The 20,647-nt window shown below is 53.9% G+C and overlaps 1 protein-coding gene across 1 annotated transcript; it reads right to left on the bottom strand.

Moving 5' to 3' along the window:
• Positions 1-261: 261 nt before the first annotated feature.
• On the bottom strand, positions 262-20,542 carry AHCY (adenosylhomocysteinase). The gene is made up of 10 exons (XM_002710796.6): positions 20,420-20,542; positions 13,822-14,012; positions 12,305-12,380; positions 10,828-10,977; positions 9,904-10,016; positions 9,275-9,482; positions 9,098-9,185; positions 8,872-8,989; positions 3,723-3,917; positions 262-1,161 (listed from the first exon to the last, which is right to left on the bottom strand). The coding sequence occupies exons 1-10, from the start codon at positions 20,445-20,447 to the stop codon at positions 1,030-1,032; spliced, it is 1,299 nt and encodes a 432-aa protein (XP_002710842.3). The 5' UTR covers positions 20,448-20,542; the 3' UTR covers positions 262-1,029.
• Positions 20,543-20,647: the final 105 nt, after the last annotated feature.

Here is a 20,647-nt window from a genome sequence, read left to right as displayed (position 1 = left end):
GGACTGAGTTTCTGGCATTGAGGACATTTGGGGAGTAAACTAAGACGGGAGTGCTCTTTCTCTGCCTCTCAAATAAGAAGAAACTAAAATATCTGTAGCTAGGTTGTTTGTAAGACACTCATCCGAAGCCTAACTGGGTGCCTGCAGCCCTTCCCCGCACTATCGACAACCCTTTACCTTGTCACCGCTTCCTCAGTACATGGCTACAACCCCCAGGCGCTGTTGGTAATAGATTTTTTATACAATAAAATCTCAAAATTCTTTTAGGCACCAGAATGTTTATTAACCCACCTTCCTGCTTTCTTTTAACACTCTAAATATTATATAAACATTATAAGCCAAATTAGTTATCTTTTTGACCCAAGGATGTGATAGAAACCACCATATTACAAAGTGATGGCAGATCTATGCCTGCTTTTTCTGGCCCCTCTCAACCTCTGGCTGTCTCGTTTAGAGGTTACTTTATACTTTAACCCTGTAAAATGAGGACTAAAAGGACGAATAAGGACTAACCTCACTCATTGTTCCGAGGGTTTTGAGAAGGCCCAGCGCTAAGCCAGGCTCTCAGAAACATTCAGGCTTCAACAGTTCCCCCTTGCCCTCGGAGAGCACCCTTCCTCTTCCACCATGGGCTGAGGAACCGGCGGACCTGCAAACCAAGCACGCGGGTCTAACACTACAGGCCAGGTGAAGGCCTGGCTGGTAAAGTGCATGGGCTTTGTGACACCACTACCAACTTCCTGCCTGAGAAAGGACTGGCCTGGCAGTTCTAAGACTTCTGGGTTCCCTGGGCTCATGGTTCCCCATGTCTCCCTTGTACCTCCAGCATGACCAGGGCTTGAACAGGGCCCTCTTAGTTCCCTGTGTCACACTCGGAATATGAGGAATGCAGAGGCCAAAGACTGAGTGACTGGCCCAGTGACTCGAAGGGGGACATCACTGAAAATCCGATTGCAAAGGTGGTGCCACTTGCTCTTGGTGGGGAGAGGTAGGGCCTGGGCACTGGAAGGTGAAAGGTAGGCTTGGCTCTCAGTAGCGGTAGTGATCAGGCTTGAAAGGGCCATCACGGGACATGCCCAGGTACTGGGCCTGCTTCTCAGTCAGCTTGGTCAGCTTCACGTTCAGCTTGCTCAGGTGGGCCTCAGCCACTGCCTCGTCCAGCTGTGGAAACACAGGCAAACCTGCAGTCAGGACCATGCTCTAGACCCCCTCCCTGCATCCAGCCACCAATGGAAGCACAGATTCTCTTTTGGGATAGCTGGTCACTCATTGCCTCATTCTATTCCCTCAAGAGGGTATCATGCCAAGTAGACTTATTAGGACCATCAACTACATCTCCTCCTCATCCTCCACCAAGCCAAACAGCTGATCAAAATGCTTCCATGGAACTTGGCAATGGATAGGCAGGGACGGGGCTCCAATCCCATGAGGGTTCTTTTTTTTTTTTCTTAATTTTTTTCACAGGCAGAGTGGACAGTGAGAGAGAGAGACAGAGAGAAAGGTCTTCCTTTGCCGTTGGTTCACCCTCCAATGGCCGCCGTGGCCGGCGCGCTGCGGCCAGCACACTGCGCTGATCCGAAGGCAGGAGCCAGGTACTTATCCTGGTCTCCCATGGGGTGCAGGGCCCAAGCACCTGGGCCATCCTCCACTGCACTCCCTGGCCACAGCAGAGAGCTGGCCTGGAAGAGGGGCAACCGGGACAGAATCCGGCGCCCCGACCGGGACTTGAACCCGGTGTGCCGGCACCGCAGGCGGATGATTAGCCTATTGAGCTGCGGCGCTGGCCCCATTAGGATTCTAAGCAGGGATGGTATCAGTCTCAGTGGCAAGTCTATTTCATAATTGAAGTGAATGCAAGAAAAAAACCAAGAAACAGAGCTGACAACTGAATCCTGGATTCAGTGTCTGAATCTTAGATTTCACCATTCTGTAGCGGATAAGAATTCTTTTTATTAAATTGGCTCTTTTGATTGAATAATTCATAAATTCCTTGATGCTTCTTCCTTCAAGAGGTAGAATAATTCTGCATTCCTTGAGTGCCTCGCTTCTGATAACCAAAGTCAAACAGAAGGGTAGTGTGTGACTCTGGAGACGAGGTGAAAGGTAAGGCGGGCCCCTCCTCGTTCTCTTCTGGATTTCTCAGCCTGAGGAAAGCCACCTGCCCTCAGAGTACACATAGGCAGCCCCATGGAGGGCCCACAGACGAGACCAAGGCCTCCTGTCAACAGTGATGTGAAGTGAATCTTCCAGCCCATCACACCTTCAATTGATTGTGTTCCTACCAGAAATCTTGACTACAACCTCATCAAAGACCGTGAGTCATGGGCCGGCATTGTGGCACAGTGGATTAAGCTGCAGCCCCAACACCAGCATCCCATTTGGGCACCAGTTCGAGTCCTGGCTGCTCAACTTCCCATCCAGCTCCTGCTAATGCACCTGAGAAGGCAGCAGAGAATGGCCCAGTCATGGCCGTCGTGGCCATTTGGGGGCGTGAACCAGCAGACAGAAGAGCTCTCTCTCTCTCTGCAACTCTGCCTTTCAAATAAATAATTTTTTAAAAGATTTTATTTATTTATTTGACAGAGTTACAATGAGAGAGAGAGACAGAAAGAAAGGTCTTCCTTCCGCTGGTTCACTCCCCAAATGGCCACAACGGCTGGAGCTACGTTGATCTGAAGCCAGGAGCCAGGTGCCTCCTCCTGGTCTCCCATGCGGGTGCAGGGGCCCAAGCACCTGGGCCATCCCCTACTGCTATCCCAGGCCACAGCAGAGAGCTGAACCGGAAGAGGGGCAACCGGGACTAAAACCTGCGCCCATATGGGATGCCAGCGCTGCAGGTGGAGGATTAACCTACTGTACCACGGCGCCGGCCCCAACTCTGCCCTTTCAAATTTTAAAAAATAAAGCCATCAAGCTTTGAGGCTAAATTGTTAAATGGCAATAAACAACCAATACGCTAGTTTGACTAACAATAAACTGTCATCCTCCTTTCCAAATGAAGAATCCTGGAATGATTATCCAAAGTCGCACAGCAAGTGAAAGATGCAGCACGAGTTGAATCCAGGTCCATCTGTCTCCAAAGCCCCAACCACACCTCAGATAGCCCAGCTGATGGTCTCCAGGGCAGCTCTGAAGACACAGAGCAGAAACCCAAGAGGACAGACGTGGGGTTAGACGAGGCAAATCTGGCTTCTCTTCAAAGACCAACCTAACTCCGTGGAACTAGGTTCCGGAACGGTGGCAAATGAGCGAGGGCCACCCCTTCACCTGGGGCGTGTGCTCCTCAGGTCCTCCGCTACCGCTCGGCCTGCTTCACGCGTTCACTTGCCCAGCTCTTCAGGCACGTGGGTGTGTGACCCCAGTCTGAGGAGACTTCACACTGCTAGAGGGAGGTACCGTTGCCTCACTTTTACACGTGAGGAAGTGCAGGGAGAGCAGTGAATACCTTGCCTGGGTTAAACAGCCTCTCGGTGGTGCAGCTGACACTCACACTTGGGTGTGTCTCACTCCACAGCCTCTGTTCTCACCACCCAGTGTTCTGGGGGATCTTTCCCTATGTGGGCCTCGGTTTCCTCTTCTGTCTAACGTGAGGAATGAGTCTGGCAATACAGAGGACCTCATGATGCCCACTGCCAAGCACTTAGCAAGCACCTGCAAGCCCCATGTGGAGATGCCAGGGCTGGACACGTGACCCCTGGCTTGCAGTGCAAGTGAGAACTCACCTTCTTGGGCAGGAAGTGAACACCTACAGCGTACTTGTCAGGGTGGGTCCACAGCTCAATCTGCGCCAGCACCTGGTTTGTGAAGGAGTTACTCATCACGAAGCTGGGGTGGCCCATGGCACAGCCCAGATTGACCAGCCGGCCCTCGGCAAGCAGGATGATGCGGCGCCCGTTCTTCAGCCAATAGCGGTCCACCTGCAAGAGGCCAGAGCTGCGATGAGGGCTGGCAGGACACTGCTCCCATAGCTGACCTCTGCTTACCCGACCCTCTGTCCAGCGGGCCTCCAACAATGCCCATGAGGAAGGGCCTGGGTTGTCCAAGAACAACCTCCAGCACAGGGGTAGTAATGACAATAACGGTGACTAATAATTGCCAGTATTTAAAAGCCAGTCTGAGCTGCAGATCTCACAGCAGAGCCCTTGGCTCATACTGGGTACTTGGTTAAGTAGCAGTTAATGTTGGCCGGCGCCGTGGCTCACTTGGCTAATCCTCCGCCTGCGGCGCCGGCACCCCGGGTTCTAGTCCCGGTTGGGACGCCGGGTACTAGTCCTGATTGCTCCTCTTCCAGTCCAGCTCTCTGCTGTGGCCCAGGAGGGCAGTGGGGGATGGCCCAAGTGTTTGGGTCCCTGCACCTGCATAGGAGACTGGGAGGAAGTACCCAGTTCCTGGCTTCAGATCAGCGTAGCGCCAGCCACAGCAGCCATTTGGGGAGTGAACCAACAGAAGGAAGACCTTTCTCTCTGTCTCTCTCTCTCTCTCACTGTCTATAACTCTACCTGTCAAATTAAAAAAAAAAAAAAAAAAAAGTAGTAGTTAATGTTGTTACAGGTATTATTGCCAAGTCCTGCCTATATAATCATCACATTTAACCCCAAAGATAACCACATCATTTAAGTACTACCATCTTCCTCATTTCACAGACAAACTAAAGTTTACACGGCTAAGTCACTCCCCAGAGTTGCACACTAAGAAGTGGTTGCAACTTTAGCCTGGATGGTCTGAGAAAAACCCCATGTTCTCCATCACCATAAAAAAGATGAATGTGGCATTGTGGCATAGGAGGTTAAACCTCTGCCTGCGACACCAGCATCCCATATGGGCACTGGTTTGAGTCTCAGCTTTTCCACTTCTGACCAGCTCCCTGCTAATGGCCTGGGAAAGCAGCAGAAGATGGCCCAAGTGCTTGGGCCCCTGTATGCACATGGGAGACCCAGAAGCAGCTCCTGGTTCCTGGCTTTGGCCTAGCCTTGCTCTGGCTGTTGCAGCCATTTGGGGAGTGAACTAATGGATGGAAGATCTCTCTCTGTGTCTCTCCCTTCCTCTCTCTCTAACTCTAGCTTTCAAATAAATAAATCAAGCTTGGGGCCAGCGTCGTGGCTCACTTGGTTAATCCTCCACCTGCGGCGCCGGCATCCCATATGGGCACCGGGTTCTAGTCCTGGTTGCTCCTCTTCCAGTCCAGCTCTCTGCTGTGGCCGGGGAAGGCAGTGGAGGATGGCCCAAGTGCTTGGGCCCTGCACCCGCATTGGAGACAGGAGGAGGCACCTGGCTTCGGATCAGCGCAGCACTGGCCACAGCGGCCATTAAGGGAGTGAACCAATGGAAGGAAGACCTTTCTCTCTGTCTCTCTCACTGTCTATAACTCTGTCAAATATAAAATAAATAAATAAGTCTTATAAAAGTCAAATTCAGTTCAGTAAAGATTAATTTAAAAAATAATGCATTGGCACTCACTGCACACTGGAATCAACTTGGGAGTTTTTGTTTTTGTTTTTGTTTTTTTTTTTAACAGGCAGAGTGGACAGTGAGAGAGAGAGACAGAGAGAAAGGTCTTCCTTGGCCATTGGTTCACCCTCCAATGGCTGCCACGGCTGGCGCACTGCAGCCAGCGCACCGCACTGATCCAATGGCAGGAACCAGGTACTTATCCTGGTCTCCCATGGGGTGCAGGGCCCAAGGACTTGGGCCATCCTCCACTGCACTCCCGGGCCACAGGCCCTGGAAGAGGGGCAACCGGGACAGAATCCGGCGCCCCGACTGGGACTAGAACCTGGTGTGCCGGCACCACAAGGCGGAGGATTAGCCTAGTGAGCCACAGCGCCGGCCAACTTGGGAGCTTTAAAACAGTGGGGATACCCTGGACTCCCTCCCTCCCAGAGATCCCAGGTGACTCTGCCGACGTTGAGAACTGGTTCAGTGCGTGAGTATGAAGTGGAAATCCCTAGCCTCAATGCCTCCATCTCTCCCAGCTGCCTCAAACAGAAAATTTGCTTTCTCTTCCTCTCCCTCCTTTCACTTGCAATCCCCCCTCTCTCACACTGCCTCCCAAACATTGCCCCCAAAGCCCAGGTTTGCTGGCTACTCCAAGAGTGCAACAAGTGGTCTCTGGTGCCCTTCAAGCGTGCATTCCGTCACTCAGCATCCACTGTCCTGCATCTGAACCAAGCCCCTTGCAGGGACACAGCACCCTGGACTCTGCCTCCTGGTATTGGTGTGGAGGAGTCTCTATGAAACATGTGGGCACTGCCCTCTGCCTGAGGAGCTGGCTAAGGGGGTCCCTTGAGCTAAGGCAAAGAAAGGGCATTTGCTCTGTTCCAAACAAAAGCAGCCATCCAGTCAGGGAAAGGTAGAGAGAGTTATCTTCCATCTGCTGGTTCACTTCCCAAAGGGCTGCAATGGCCAGGGTTAGGCAGCCAGGAGCCTGGAGTTCCATCCAGGACTCCCACAAGGGTGGCAGGGGCCAAAGCACTTGGCCATCATCTGTTGCTTTCCCAGGCACATTAACAGAGAGCTGGATAGGAAGTGAAGCAGGGGCCGGCGCCGTGGCTCACTTGGTTAATCCTCCACCTGCGGCGCCAGCATCCCGTATGGGTGCCGGGTTCTAGTCCTGGCTGCTCCTCTTCCAGTCCAGCTCTCTGCTGTGGCCCGGGAAGGCAGTGGAGGATGGCCCAGGTGCTTGGGCACCTGCATCTGCATGGGAGACCAGGAAGAAGCACCTGGCTCCTAGCTTCGGATCAGCACAGCTCCGGCCATTTGGCGGTGAAGCAACGGAAGGAAAACCTTTCTCTCTGTCTCTCTCTCACTGTCTAACTCTATCTGTCAAATAAATTTAAAAAAAAAAAAAGAAAAAGAAAGAAAAAAAAAGAAATGAAGCAGCCAGGACTGGAACTAATGCCTATATAGGATGCATAACCTGCTATGCCACATGCCAGCTCTAGAATGTCAAGGATGCCAAGGGTGAAGACAGAGTCCAGCTTTGGAGGGGCAGTATAGCCCTGCGATGCCTTTGCAGAACGTCTAGCTGCCTTTCAGGGGTGAGGGGTGCAGTTTCCAGAGAAGCATTTGTCACCACCCTGTGCTGTGCTAAGTAGCAAGTCTTTGAGGGAGAAAGAATGCAGAACCCAACATCTCAAAGACAGCATAGGCACCAACTCGAAGTATCCCACATTAAGGGTTCTTTTCCCTTAAAAAAAAACAATTGGCAGCAGGCATTTGGCCTAGTGGTGAGACGTCAGTTAGGATGCCTGGGTTTGACTGCCAGCTCAGCTCCTGATCCCAACTTCCTGCTAATGCAGACGCTGAGGGAGGCAGCAGTATTGACTCAAGTAGTTGGATTCTTGCCACCTACGTCGGACACCCGGACTGAGTTCCCTCTAGCTTAGCCTCCGGGCCTTTGCAGGCAACGGGGAGATGAAGCAGCAAATGGGAACTCCCCCTCTGCCTCTCATCTTCTCTGCCTTTCGAATGAATAAATAAAACACAGATTTTCAATATGATAACCATTTTCATGCATGTCTTTAATTATCTCCTGGGGACCAATTTGCTAAGAGAGATTGCCCATAGAGTTTGACTAGGGTGGGCGATTAGCCTAGCTGTGAAGATGCCAGTTGGGAAGTCCGTGTCTCATATTGGAGTACCCTGGTTCGATTCCCGGCTCCAGCTCCTAATTTTTCTTCCTGCTAATCAGATCCAGGGAGACAGCAGTCATGGCTCAAGTGGTTGGGTTCCTGCCACCCAAGTGAGAGACCTGGATTGAATTCCCAGCTCCCACTTCAATCTAGCCCAGCCCCTGCCAGTGAGAGTACTGGGGGAGTTAACCAGCTGATAAGAGTACTTTCTTTGTCTATCTGTCCATCTCTCCCTGTCTCTCATCTAATAAAACAAAAAAGTACACTTAGAATCAGGGTACTTGATACTTCAAACCAAAAACTTTCCAGAAACATATTTTAATACCAAAGAAACACACACACACATGCACATACACACACACACTAAACACGATCCAAATAAAATTTCACATACCCCAACTCATCTTTCAATGCCCCCTGCAAACCTGTTCTTTCACCAACTCAGAAACTATGATCCTACTTTTCTTTTTTTAACGTCCAAATGGCAGTTTTATCACTTGCTTTTGCATCTTTTTTTTTAATTAAATTAATTTATTTATTTGAAATTCAGAGTTACGCAGAGAGAGAGAGAGAGAGAGAGAGAGAGAGAGAGAGCCTCCATCCGCCAGTTCACTCCCCAGTTGGCTGCAATGGCCAGAGCTGTGCCGATCTGAAGCCAGGAGCTTCTTCCAAGTCTCCCACATGGGTGCAGGAGCCCAGGGACTTGGGCCATCTACTGCTTTCCCAGGTCACAGCAGAGAGCTAGATCGGAAGTGGAGCAGCCAGGACCCGAACCAGTGCCCATATGGGATGCCGGCACTGCAGGCAGCAGCTTAACCCACGAATCCACAGCGCTGGCCCCAAGGATCCTACTTTTCACACAGCAATTGACTCCAGAAACCCAGCATCCTTCTCAATTCTTCCCTCATCCTGACCCCACGTGGTCTTGTCCATCCCTGGCACCCTCCAAGTGGAAGCTGCCGTCACTCCCTGCAGCGGGTACGAGAACATCCTCTAAAAGCCTCTCTCCTCCCCTTTCCGTTCCCCATACAGTATAGCAAGAGGGCTCTTTCCCAGACAGCAGCCTTGCTAACCTCTGCAGCACCTCCGGCAAGCCTGGCCGCCTGGCCGCCACCGCAACCAGGCCCTCTTCCCCTCATTCTGCTGCCAGGTCGCGACAGCCTCCTTGGGGGCGGCCCAGGAGCTGGCCCCGCCTCCGTCCTCCATCTGCTGCCCTGCTGGCGGGGCTGGGGCTTCTCACCTGGGGCTTGATGTTCACCTTCTCCACTGCATTCTCATTGAGCCACTTGACGTCAATCTCCACGTCGAAGTGTCCTATGTTACACACGATGGCATCATCCTTCATCTGCTCAAAGTGCCTGTGCAGGAGCACAAGCCCATGGAAGCTCATTAGGGCAAAGAACAGCGCCAAGGCTGACCTTTCCTCGCCCCCCCCACCCCGACCAGGGCCCCGCCTTGGTACCTACCGCCCAAGGATGATGTCCACACAGCCTGTGGTAGTGACAAAGATGTTGCCCTCCTTGCAGGCTTCATCCATGGTGGTCACCTCGTAGCCTGTGCACACAGTGGCCATGGGTTATCTGGCGTGGCCTTGCCCCTCCTCTGGCCCCTGCAGCTGAGAACCAACCCTCACCCTATCGTACCCTCCATGGCAGCCTGCAGTGCGTTGATGGGGTCGATCTCGGTGATGATGACACGGGCCCCAAAACCCCTCAGGGCCTGGGCACAGCCCTTGCCCACGTCGCCATAGCCTGCGACCACCGCCACCTTGCCTGCAATCATCACATCTGTAGCCCGCTTGATGCCATCGATGAGGGACTCCCGGCAGCCATAGAGGTTGTCAAATTTGCTCTGAAAGGAGAGAGGAGCAGGACTTAGTGAGGAAAAGCAAGCCAGGTCGACTTCAGCCTCTGCTTCACAGGTCACCCAGCATCTCGACCTGTGACCCCTCCCCAGCAGCCGATGCCCCTGCAGGCCCCTCCCCCCGCTCAGCTCCTTAGTCTTTCTCAGAGTGTCTAGAGGACTTTCTGGGGATAGTGACTGGGAGACTGCCCGAAGAATTCACTCAGCTTTAATGCTCTTGATACCCAAAGCCACAAAGCTCTTGAAACCCAGCTCCGAGGCCCCCTGTGTAGTTCTCTCTGCCTTAATGCACTATTACCTAATGTACTCTGTCTGTAACCCCCCATACCCCACCCCAGGCTCCCTCTCCAGCAGTCTCCTCCTGAACCAACAACCAGCAGCTGGCACTGGCACTGCCCCGAGGGCTCACCTTGGTGACGGAGTCATTGACATTGATTGCAGGCACCTTCAGGACCCCATTGGCCATCATCTTGTAGAGGTTGTGGACCCCAGTCGTGGTCTCCTCAGAGATGCCCCTGATGCCTGAATGAGAAGGAGGAGCCTCAGAAAGGCCCCACCTGAGCTCACCCCAGCTCCTCATCTTCACCTCCTAACATCATTCCTCTCTCTAGGTTCCCATTACAGTGAACGACACCGCGGTCCCCCAGGCCACCCAGACCAGCAGGAGGGAGCAATCACCTGATGCCTTCCGGCAGGGAACCCACCACAGCCTCCAGACCCTACCTCCGAACTCCCACCTGCTCCACTCTCACTGCCACTGCCCTGGCCCTGCCACCCCTATCTCTCACGTGTCTCCCAGCCTCCCTGTAGCAGCTGTTTCTAACACGTATATCTGCAAAACCTCCCAAGTACTTCCCTCTGCTCTCAGGGTCAAGTCAAACTCTTTTCCCGTAGCTGCCTAGGTCACCTCTGGCCTTCACTAAAGCCCCAGCACATCTTAGACCTTCCCCGGGAAGGCTCCCTCCATTCATCGTAGCCACGCTGGCTTCGTTCCAGTTTCCTGCGTAGTCAACCCTCTCCTGCCTCGGGGCTTCTGGACTCTTTGCACTCTTCTCTCATCCCCAGCCTGCTTTTAATAAAGCTGGCTTCTTCCCAATTATTCCACCCCCACCACCCCGCCCCCGCCCTCTGGCTGCCCTAGGGCAAGCATCGCAGCTGCGCCAGCCCCACCACTGGACGTCAGGAGGCCAGGCCACAGCACGCCCGCGGGAGCCTGGTATCCTCCCGTCCTCCACAGAATCTGCTGCTCGAGGCACCGGGAGCCCTGCCAGGCCCGCTGCCTTCGCAGGCTGGAGCAGGCCCCACCCAGGCCCCCAGCACCAGCCTTGCTCACCTGACAGGAGCTGTGGGTACTTGGTGTGGATGAGGTTGGTGAGGTCACCGCCATCGTCCAGGATCATGTTGAGGGGCCCGTCCTTAAAGTAGAGAGTCTGCTCGATGCACCACAGGTACTCCTCGTCTGTTTCGCCCTTCCAGGCATACACTGAAGGGTGAGTAGCACAGTGGGCGTGTCCGTCCCTACCAGCACCTGCTCCAGAGAACCACCTGGGCGGGGCCAGTGCTATCTGCTCCTGTCCCCCGCCACCTCCCGCCTCGCTGAGGTCTCAGCAGTGGTAAGAGCCCAAGTCGGAGACAGATCTGAGCAGCTGTGTGATCACGGGCACATCACGGCACCTCTCTGAGCCTCAGCTTCCTCTGTAAGCTGGGCTCACCAGAGCGTGGATTAAGTGGGAAGGAGGCCAAGCACAGCCCCTAGGAAAACAGTTCTTTCTCGTCTGATCCCATTCTGCCTGGGTCCCAAGGACCGGGGCAGCAACTCACAATGACCAAGGCTTCCACCCTCAATGCCCGCTACTCAGTGGTACCCACGAGACAGGGTCCAAGGTTTGTTCAACATGGCAAGGCAGGGAGGGCCTAGCAGTCTCTGCAGTGGGTAGCCTCGGGCAAAATCTGGCCAAAAGATTACTAATAGCGGCCACTATACATGCAGCACTTTCTCTGTGCCAGAAACTTCTCTAACTGCTTTGTGCCCCATTTTATTTTTTTTTTTTTTATTTTTCCTCATAGAAACCCTGTGAGGCAGGCTCCACCGTTACTAGCACTTAGAACAGCCCAGAGGCTGACACGTGCCTGGGTCCTCAGCATGGCATTTTAGAGGAGGTACCAGGAGCAAGGCCACTGACTGCCGGCCCACAATAGGCCCCGGACACAGACAGTGGTCTTGAACGCAAAGCTCCTCCCCGACGAGGGACATGGAGCCCAGCCAAGGCTAAGGAGTAAGGGACACGCCTGTTCAGCCCTGGTCAGCCTGTGAAGAAATCCTCCCCTAGCTTCTACTCTGCCCCTCCCTGCCCCGTGGCTGCTGGGAAGGAACTGTGAATGTCCTATTTAATCGCCATCAGCTCTAACGCCCTCCCTCCCTAAGCCCAAGCAGGAGCCCACTTTTCCTGCTGCTCGTGAGAAAGTTCTTCCCCTTCCGTCCTGGTCCCTGGCTGCGCAGGGCACCAGATCCAGGCTGTGGACCCTGCCCCGTTTCCCTCCTGAGTTCTTTGGAAACGACCCACATCCTTCCTTCAGGAACTCCCCCTCCTCCACACCATGTGGTGTCCAGTCACAAGATCCTGCCCTTCCTGGTAACATGGCTTGAGTTCGGTCAACAAGCACTGTCCACAGCACTTCACATGACAGCGAGGCGCAGAAGTCTTTCCCACGGGTCACCACGCTAGCCGCTGTAGGAGCTGGCAAAGCGAACGGGGGAAAAGCAGGGTCCCTTCATGCCTTCCCACGCCTGAGCAGCAAGCAGGGCTCACCTGGAATGCCGGCCTTGGCAATGGCAGCCGCTGCGTGGTCCTGGGTGGAAAAGATGTTGCAGCTGGACCACTGCACCTAGAGGGGCCAGGCAAACAGGGCTGCGGGTCACTGAGGGCTCAAAAGCACCAGGGTGACTCGGTGGGGGTAGGACAAGGCCTGGGACGAGCAGCTTGGTATACAGGCCCAGCCAGCTCCGAGACCACAAGACGCAGGCTCTGGGTGAGTGGCCGGGAGCCAGAGCAGTGACAAGATGTGACAGATTTTAAAATATCACGCCAGTGGCGTGTGGAAGGGCTGAAGCAAGGAGACAGTTACAGAAGCTGTTATAGACGAGTCTAGACAAGAAGTGCAAGGGCAGCAGTGGAGGTGAGGAGAAGCAGTCAAAGCCTGCTATGTGTTTTAAGGCTGAGCTGACAGGATTTGCTGAGGGTTTAGACGTCAGGGTGAGAAAGAGAGGAGTTCGGGATAATCTCCTGGCTCTTGAACGCAGAGCCTCAAAGGCTGCAGTTTCCATTTACTAACGTGGGGACGGTGTGGGTTACAACATCACGGGTTGGCCGGGACACGCTGAGCCTGAACTATGTTCCGGACTTCCACGCAGAGATGATCAGCACCTGGGTGTTTGAGTGTGGAGCTCCAGGGAGAAGTCCAGGCTAGCAGGTGCATATATTTGGGGATCATCACTGCACACACAGGATTTAAAGCCGTAAAATCAGACAGCCAAGAGAGTGAAAGTTCAAAGGAGAGACGAGGTCCAAGGGCTGAGTGGTCCGTGGACCACTCTCTCAGAAACCACCTTGCTCCCTGACACACTGAGCCTTGGGCAGAGCTGTCAATCATTGCTACACATGACCCACACTGAACCAATCAAAGCACTCCATCCTTCTGGAGCCATGAATCCAGGGCAGGCACAGGACCCTAGGAAGGCACACTGGAGCCAACCCCTAAATGGGACCCTGGGGTGTAGTTCATACTCCATTGCTTGGTAAGAAACTATCTTGGGGCTGGCGCTGTGGCGTAGCAGGTAAAGTCACTGCCTTCAGTGGTGGCATCCCATAAGGGCGCCAGTTCGAGTCCCGGCTGCTCCACTTCGATCCAGCTCTTTGTTGTGGCCTGGGAAAGCAGCAGAAGATGGCCCAAGTCCTTGGGCCCCTGCACCCACGTGGGAAGCCCAGAAGAAGCTCCTGGCTCCTGGCTTCAGATCAGCACAGCTCCGGCTGTTATGGCCAATTGGAGCGTGAACCAGTGGATGGAAGACCTCTCTCTGCCTCCCCTTCTCTCTCTGTGTAGCTCTGACTTTCAAATAAATAAATAAATCTTTAAAAAAGAAGCTATCTTTCTCAGGGAGAAAAACCTACTGAACATTCACCTCAAAGGGTGGCAAAGATGGAAAGAACTCCAGTGACAGGGAGGAGCCCCCGCTGGTCCCGAGGTCTCCCCACGCCCACACGTTCTTCCCTAGACGAACCCAGAGTGGGCCAGGGACTCGCCCGCAGTCACACAGCTGTGAGCTCACCTCGGCACCCAGGGCAACAAGGGTCTCAATGAGGACGGCAGTCTCCACGGTCATGTGCAGGCAGCCGGCGATGCGGGCGCCCTTCAGTGGCTTGGAGGCCGAGTACATCTCCCGCATGCGCATCAGGCCCGGCATCTCGTTCTCGGCGATGTCCAGGGCCTTGCGTCCCCACGCAGCCAGGCCAATGTCCGCTGCAGGTACAAGATGGGGGGGGGGAGGTTCACGAGCCGCCTCCTCCCACTGTGGCTGTGTGAGGACCAGATCCACGTTCCCACGCGAAACCCAGTCCATCACCGCATTCTCTCACCCATTCAAGAAGTTACTTATGGAGCCAGGGCACGGTCCCTGGCTAACTGCAGCTTACAGACCTGTGGGAGATCCCATTTAACCAAGTGATCATACAGGTACCTGCAAACCACAACATGGAGGAAACAGCAGACTGCCCCTCCCGCTGCCCTCCCTTCCCACTGATGTCTTCTCACTCCTCCAAGACTGTGGCTCCCGGCTCTCCCCAGGTCATTGCTCCTGGCGAGCCAACATCCACAAGTATTCTCCAACACCTGGGGCTTGATGCCGTTCTTGATCTCCCTGAAAATGGAAAAAAAACACTCCTTCCTCACTCCTACTTTTTTCTACATGAAGGAAGCTCAGTGTGACTAACACTCCCGGCCTCCCTGCCCCAGGGGAGGGGGAGCAGTTTGCTGAGTAAATGTGAGACGATAAATGAGGCCCGCTCAGGGCAGCTCTCCCTTCCTCTGCAGGCAAGCACCTACCTGCCTCGTGCAGCAAGCGAGTGCCCTCGGCTTTCCCACAGAACTGCCCAGACCCCTCCTGCTGCAACTAGCAGGTGACTGCTGAATTCGGGAGGTCAGTTATCACCTGACTTTCACACTAACCGACACCGTCTGGATTCAAAGTTATTATCATCCCAGATGGCTCAAATTTCCCAAATTCTCAGGCAGGAAAGGAGAATACGGGCTCTCAATATCTCAACACAGCACTCTCCTCTCTGATCATCTCCCCCTTTTTCCCACCGCACTGGCTCATTCCCAAGGTCAGTGTTTACAAGCTCCCCTGATAACAGGAATAATCTGACTTGCAAATCTCCCCTGGAAAATGAGATTCAGTAAGTCTGGGATGGGGCTTGGGACTCCTGGTGATTTTTATCTTTAGGGAAGCTCAGATACTGCCACTCATCCCAGGAGGTGGCAGGTGGGAGAGAATTAATAATTTAATTATTACTTAAACTAAGTAAGTCTGTTAACTACAGTGCATCTAAACAATGCTAGAAGTGAAATACTCCTCCCACCACCAGAGGGAACACTCCCCCGTCATGCTCCCACCCTGGCAGACCCTCACCAGTGATAGCTCTCCCTCGGAAATCTGAGGTCAAGCAGCCAGCTCTGGCCGTGACCCTCCTTCCCTATTCTCTCCCTCTGGAGCCCAACTCCTCCAACAAGGCCGCAGCCAGTCGGGTCAGAACCTGTAACCCACTAATCCCATCAATGTCCACTGCAGGTACACTGTCCCTCTGTCCCTTGCTACACCCGCTGAGGATCTCAACTTCCTCTTTCCCCAGTTTAAGACTCCAAGGTCTGTCTCCTCCACCCTTTCTCTGAGATCACTAGCAAAACTCCAACCCTCCACTGCACCTGCCATTAAATCCAACAAAAGAAAAATCGCCAACAGCGTCAAACAGGTCTCATTTATTAAGACCACAGATCTGAAGGGACACATAGCCCTTGCAGCAATCCTATTATATTTTCTAGTAAATTTACTCCTTTTCTATTCTCCCCATAAATCCAATACTTTCTCCATTGGCTGATAGCCTCACTTCATAATGCACTGAGAATTCAGAACCGCGCCATTCTTCCTCTGTGGAGTACACTGACTGGTCCTCTTCGTCTGTATCTACCAGCCTGGGCATTCCTTTCTGTCACAATGCACAACTGTCCTTGATCCTACATCCTCTCACCTACTCAGGACCTCACCATTCTACCGAAACTGCTCCTCAAGGGGTGCGAAGACCAGCCTGATCCCCACAGCCAGTGGACACCTACTGTGTTCATGTTTCTCCCAGAAACCCTGACCCTTACTTACCTAATGACTGCCCCCTATCTTCCTGGTTCTTCTTCATCCAACAGACTCCGATGCTTGGAGTCTTCAGGTCTCCATCACCTCCTTCTCAAACTCTTGCCAAGTGAGCTCATCCAGCCTCAAGACTTTAAATACCTTCACCACCACAATGACTCCTACATGTTTATCTCCTGCCCAAACTTCTCTCCTGAGCTTGATACTCACGTAAGCCAACTGCCTACTCTGCATCCCCACTTGGATCTACTACATGTTGAGTTTGAGTCCTCATGACTCCTTGGTCACCCCACCCTTGCCTCTTACTCCCCTGATCTTCCCATTTTAGGAAATGAAACCACTATTCAACCAGCAACTCTGGCCAAACACTTGTAAAATGTCTTGATTCCTCTTTTCCCCTTTCACCTCCATCAGCACGTTCTTGGCTCAACATCCCAAATTCATAAGCAATCCAGCTGCAACCCACCACCTCATCTAATCTGCCACTTCTTGCTTGGATCACCGAAGCCAATCTTTCCTGGTCCTCTTCTCCCTTGCACCACTCCTCACAGCAGCCACAGAAGGGAAGCTTTTAAATGTTTAAGGTAGGGGCCAGTGCTGAAGTATAGCGGGTTGAAGCCCCAGCCTGCAGCGCTGGCATCCCATATGGGTCCCGGTTCAAGTCCCGGCTATTCCACATCTGATCCAGCTCCCTGTTAATGCACCTGGGAAAACAGTGTAGGATGGCCCAAGTCCTTGGGCCCCTGTACCCATGTGGGAGACCCAGAAGAAGCTCCTGGCTCTGGCCTGGCCCAGCCTTGGTTGCTGTGGCCAATTAGGGAGTGAACCAGCAGATGGACGAGCTCTCTCTGCCTCTCCTACTCTCTCTGTGTAACTCTTTCAAGTAAATAAATAAATCTCTGAAAAAATGTTTAAGGTATTATTATTCATAAAACTTAAGATTATTAATATTCTTTTAAGAATATTAATTATCTTCTGCTAAAGTAAGCAAATAAACAAAGCAAACTAAAACCTCCAATGGCTTCCCCTACCCCACAAAATCCTAATTCCTCACTTGGCCTTCAAGTCCCTACCCTGTGATTGATTGCTTAACCCTCCTCCACCTGTCCCCACACCAGATGGGGACTTCCTGACCGCCCTCAACAAAGCTACACTCATCCCCACCTTAGGGATTTAACCCAAGCAGTTCTTAGCCTGGAAGGTTCTTCCCCAAGTACCTTTAAAGGACTCAGCACAAAGTAGGTATCCAAAAGACCTGGAAACAGGAAAGAAATTGGTATGTTCCTGCTGGAGGGGCAGAGAGTAGGCAAGGGACTCAAACAGGAGGAGTAAGATACTTCAGTAGTTCACTGTTAGGGAGGTGGGAAGCAGGTGGAGGGCGCAGGGGCACAGTGAGTCAGCTCTCATCTGGCATGCCCGCATCACATATCAGAGTGCTGCTTCAGTCCCTGCCTGCCCCGCTTACAATCCAACGCTTTGCTAATGTGCCTGGGAAGCAGCAGATGGTGACGCTGAGTCCATGCCACCCACGTGAGACCAGGATGGAGCCCCTCACTCCTTGCTTTGGCCTGGTCCAGCCTGGCTGTTGCAGTCATTTGGAGAGAGAACCAGCAGACGGAAGATTCTGTCATTCTTTCGAATAAATAAATAACTTTTTTTAAAAAAGGTTCACTTATTTTACTTGAAAGGCAGAGTGACAGGGAGAAGCAGAAGCAGAGCTTCTTCCAGGTCTCCAAAGTGGGTGCAGGGGCCCAAGCACTTGGGCCATCTTCCACTGCTTTCCCAGGCCAGAGCAGAGAGCTGGATCAGAAGTGGAGCAGCCGGGTCTCGAACCAGCGCCCATGCGGGATGCAGCAGGCAGCAGCTTTATCCACTACACCACAGTGCCGGCCCCAAGTCAATCTTTTAAAAAAATAAATCAAAGACCAGCTTTGTCATCTGAAAAGACCCCAGTGGCTCCTGGCCTGATCTGTGGAACAAGAACCCAGGAAGACCTGTAAGGAGGGAGACCAGAGCTGGGCGGTGGCGGGGGAGACAGGGCACCGGCAGATTTCCTCACACAGCAATGAGGAACAACATAACATTTGTATGCACGTCTGTTCCACTCTCGTCCGTGGGTCACCTTTGTATCCCCAGTGCCCAGTAGGGCCTGGCACAGAGAAGGGCCTGGAAAATGCACACTGACCCTACGGGAAACTGCATGTTAGAACTGAATGACAGAACATTCACGAAAGGAGCTGGCGCCAGACAGAGAAGCGGAAAACAAAACAAGTCTGTGCCCAGTCCAACTCCCAGCACTCAGCAGCGAGGAAAGGGCCCGAAGTGTGTTCCTGCGGCCCCGGCCAGCGAACGGCAGAGAAGGGGCTGACAGCCAGGCTGCTCCAGGGCTCAGACCCTCTCACGACCCTCCCAGACGCGGCCAGGCGGCAGCGGACAGCGGGTTCTGTTTTGTCCTGGGAAGCTCCACCTCCTCTACCAACATCTGTCCCTCCAGCTAAAAATAACTCCTACAATACCCGCGTGGCAGCTGTGCGACCTGAGTCTGCCGCGGGACCCTCAGGACGGGCTGCCACTTCAAGCCCTGGGGCTCTTGGTGCCCAGGGGAAAAGGACTTTGAGAAGTCATAGGTACACCTATCCAGGACAAGCCAACAGGAACCCCAAGGCTCTCTCTGTACTGCAGTTTCTTCATCTGTACAGTGAGGGCATCAGGGCAAAGCTTGCTTTGTGCTCTGAGATTAAAGATGCCACCACGGCCGGCGCCGCGGCTCACTAGGCTAATCCTCCACTTAGCGGCGCCGGCACACCGGGTTCTAGTCCCGGTTGGGGCGCCGGATTCTGTCCCGGTTGCCCCTCTTCCAGGCCAGCTCTCTGCTCTGGCCCGGGAGTGCAGTGGAGGATGGCCCAAGTGCTTGGGCCCTGCACCCGCGTGGGAGAGACCAGGAGGAAGCACCTGGCTCCTGACTTCAGATCAGCACAGCGTGCTGGCCATAGCAGCCATTTGGGGGGTGAACCAACGGAAGGAAGACCTTTCTCTCTGTCTCTCTCCCTCACTGTCTAACTCTGCCTGTCAAAAAAAAAAAAAAAAAAAAAAAAGATGCCACCACAAGACGGGGTCTGGCACATGGCAAGCCCTCCTCCACCCAAAGGCGTCCTTCCTCTGTCCCTACTCAGCCAAGCTCTCTCGCCTCACCTCCAGCCACACTCCACTGCCCGCACCCTTACCCACCCATCTCTCTCCACACGAAGACAAGTCCCCCTTCCAGTTCTGTCACTAATGTGACCTTGACTTGACCTCTCTGGGTTCAGTTCCATCCCCCACACTGGGTGAACAGCATTTTAACAGAACCTTTCCAAGTTACTTCCGTTCAGGGCGTTTCTTCCTTTGCATCACAGGCGCCTGTCCGCCTCTATAAGGATCATTCTTCAGGCCCACTGCACGTGCTCCATAAATATCTCACGCCTTTGGCCGGGCAGCCGCTAGCTAGCCGAACAGGATTTTGCTGAGAGCTCAGTAGGGCTGTTCCCGGGTGTATACTCCTATAAGGAGACTTCAAAAAGTCCTTGGAAAACTGAATGCAAATAAGTTTATTTTGGTGCAAAAACTTCTCAAGTCCGTGCTTAAGGTGAAAAGGGCACACCTAAGAGGTCTGGATGGCTTGGGTTCGAATCCTGCTCCACCACCTCCGGCTTTAACTGTTTGCACTTTACTCCCATGTCCCAGAATCCTCATTGTAAAAGCAGATTAGTCCCCACCCCAGAGAGCTCTGAGAACAAACTGAGTTACTCTAGAATAAGCCTAGAAGGTAGTGCCAGTCCCACAGTTAAACGCTCAGCAAACGTTAACCGTCACTACAATCCAGGAAGGACTTTTCTAACGACTCGAAACTTTCTTTGACTCCCTGCATGCCTGTCCCTGTCGCCTGGGTGGAGGAACGGCACAGACTGAGTAGCCTAAAGTTCCCCGTGTGCGGACCCCTGCCAGGGTCGGCTCGCTGGCCAGGCCTCCCCTCCACACGCACTTCGGAGCTCCAGCGCCCTCGCCTTCCCTGCAGGAGGCCAGGAAACGGGTGGGCTCTTGTCCAGGGACCGGCCAGGTCGAGCAGGCTCGATGCGCGGCACCGGCGCATTCCAGCAGGTGCCCGCAGTCCCAGACCACGGCCAGGTGGTTTTCCCACCCCGCCCCCGCCGCCTCCCGGCGACCATGCCGCCAGTTCGCGGCTCCGCAGCCCGCGCGGAGGTACGGGGCGTCGCGGGGCACGCCGGGACTTGTAGTCCGCGGCCGCCTCAAACGACCAGCTCGCCGCGACGCGAGAACTCCAACCCCCAGGCGGCCTCGCGCGGCCAGAAATGCGCCGAGCCTGCGATTCCAAGGGGTCCTGGGCACCTTGGGTCGGCCCTGAGGCCGCCACCCACAACAAACCCCGGGCTGGCCCCGTAGCCGCCGCCCAGGAGAAGTCCCGGCCGGCGCAGGGTAACTGCGGCTGACCACAAATCCAGGAACTCACCGACTTTGTAGGGCAGTTTGTCAGACATTCTGGCGGTGTTGCTGCACGCGGTGATGGACACGGGCGAAAAGGGGATCAGGCCTAGAGCAGAAATCAGGCACTGGGCTGGCGGCGCGGGGCAGGAATCTGCGCGTGGCGCCGGCGCCTTTAAATATCTTCCTCGTTTTGCATATTCATGAGTCCCGCTGAGGCTGAGCCTGCAGGGGCGGGGCCCACGCACGGGGGCGT

Source organism: Oryctolagus cuniculus, chromosome 11, assembly GCF_051225735.1.
Source record: "Oryctolagus cuniculus isolate XC-2025 breed Fujian yellow rabbit chromosome 11, ASM5122573v1, whole genome shotgun sequence".
Classification (NCBI taxonomy): Eukaryota; Metazoa; Chordata; class Mammalia; order Lagomorpha; family Leporidae; genus Oryctolagus; species Oryctolagus cuniculus.
The sequence above is the reverse complement of the archived record's forward strand: the minus strand, read 5'-3'. Positions and strand labels throughout refer to the sequence as shown.

Bases quoted from the DNA above. Each gene is read 5' to 3' on its own strand.
- AHCY (XM_002710796.6), bottom strand. From the start codon at position 20,447: ATGTCTGACAAACTGCCCTACAAAGTCG. The intron at 9,483-9,903 runs GTGAGCCCTCGG...CTCTCCTTTCAG, and splicing joins TCAATGACTCCGTCACCAAG to AGCAAATTTGACAACCTCTA. The intron at 8,990-9,097 runs GTAGGTACCAAG...GCTCCTGCACAG, and splicing joins GTGGACATCATCCTTGGGCG to GCACTTTGAGCAGATGAAGG.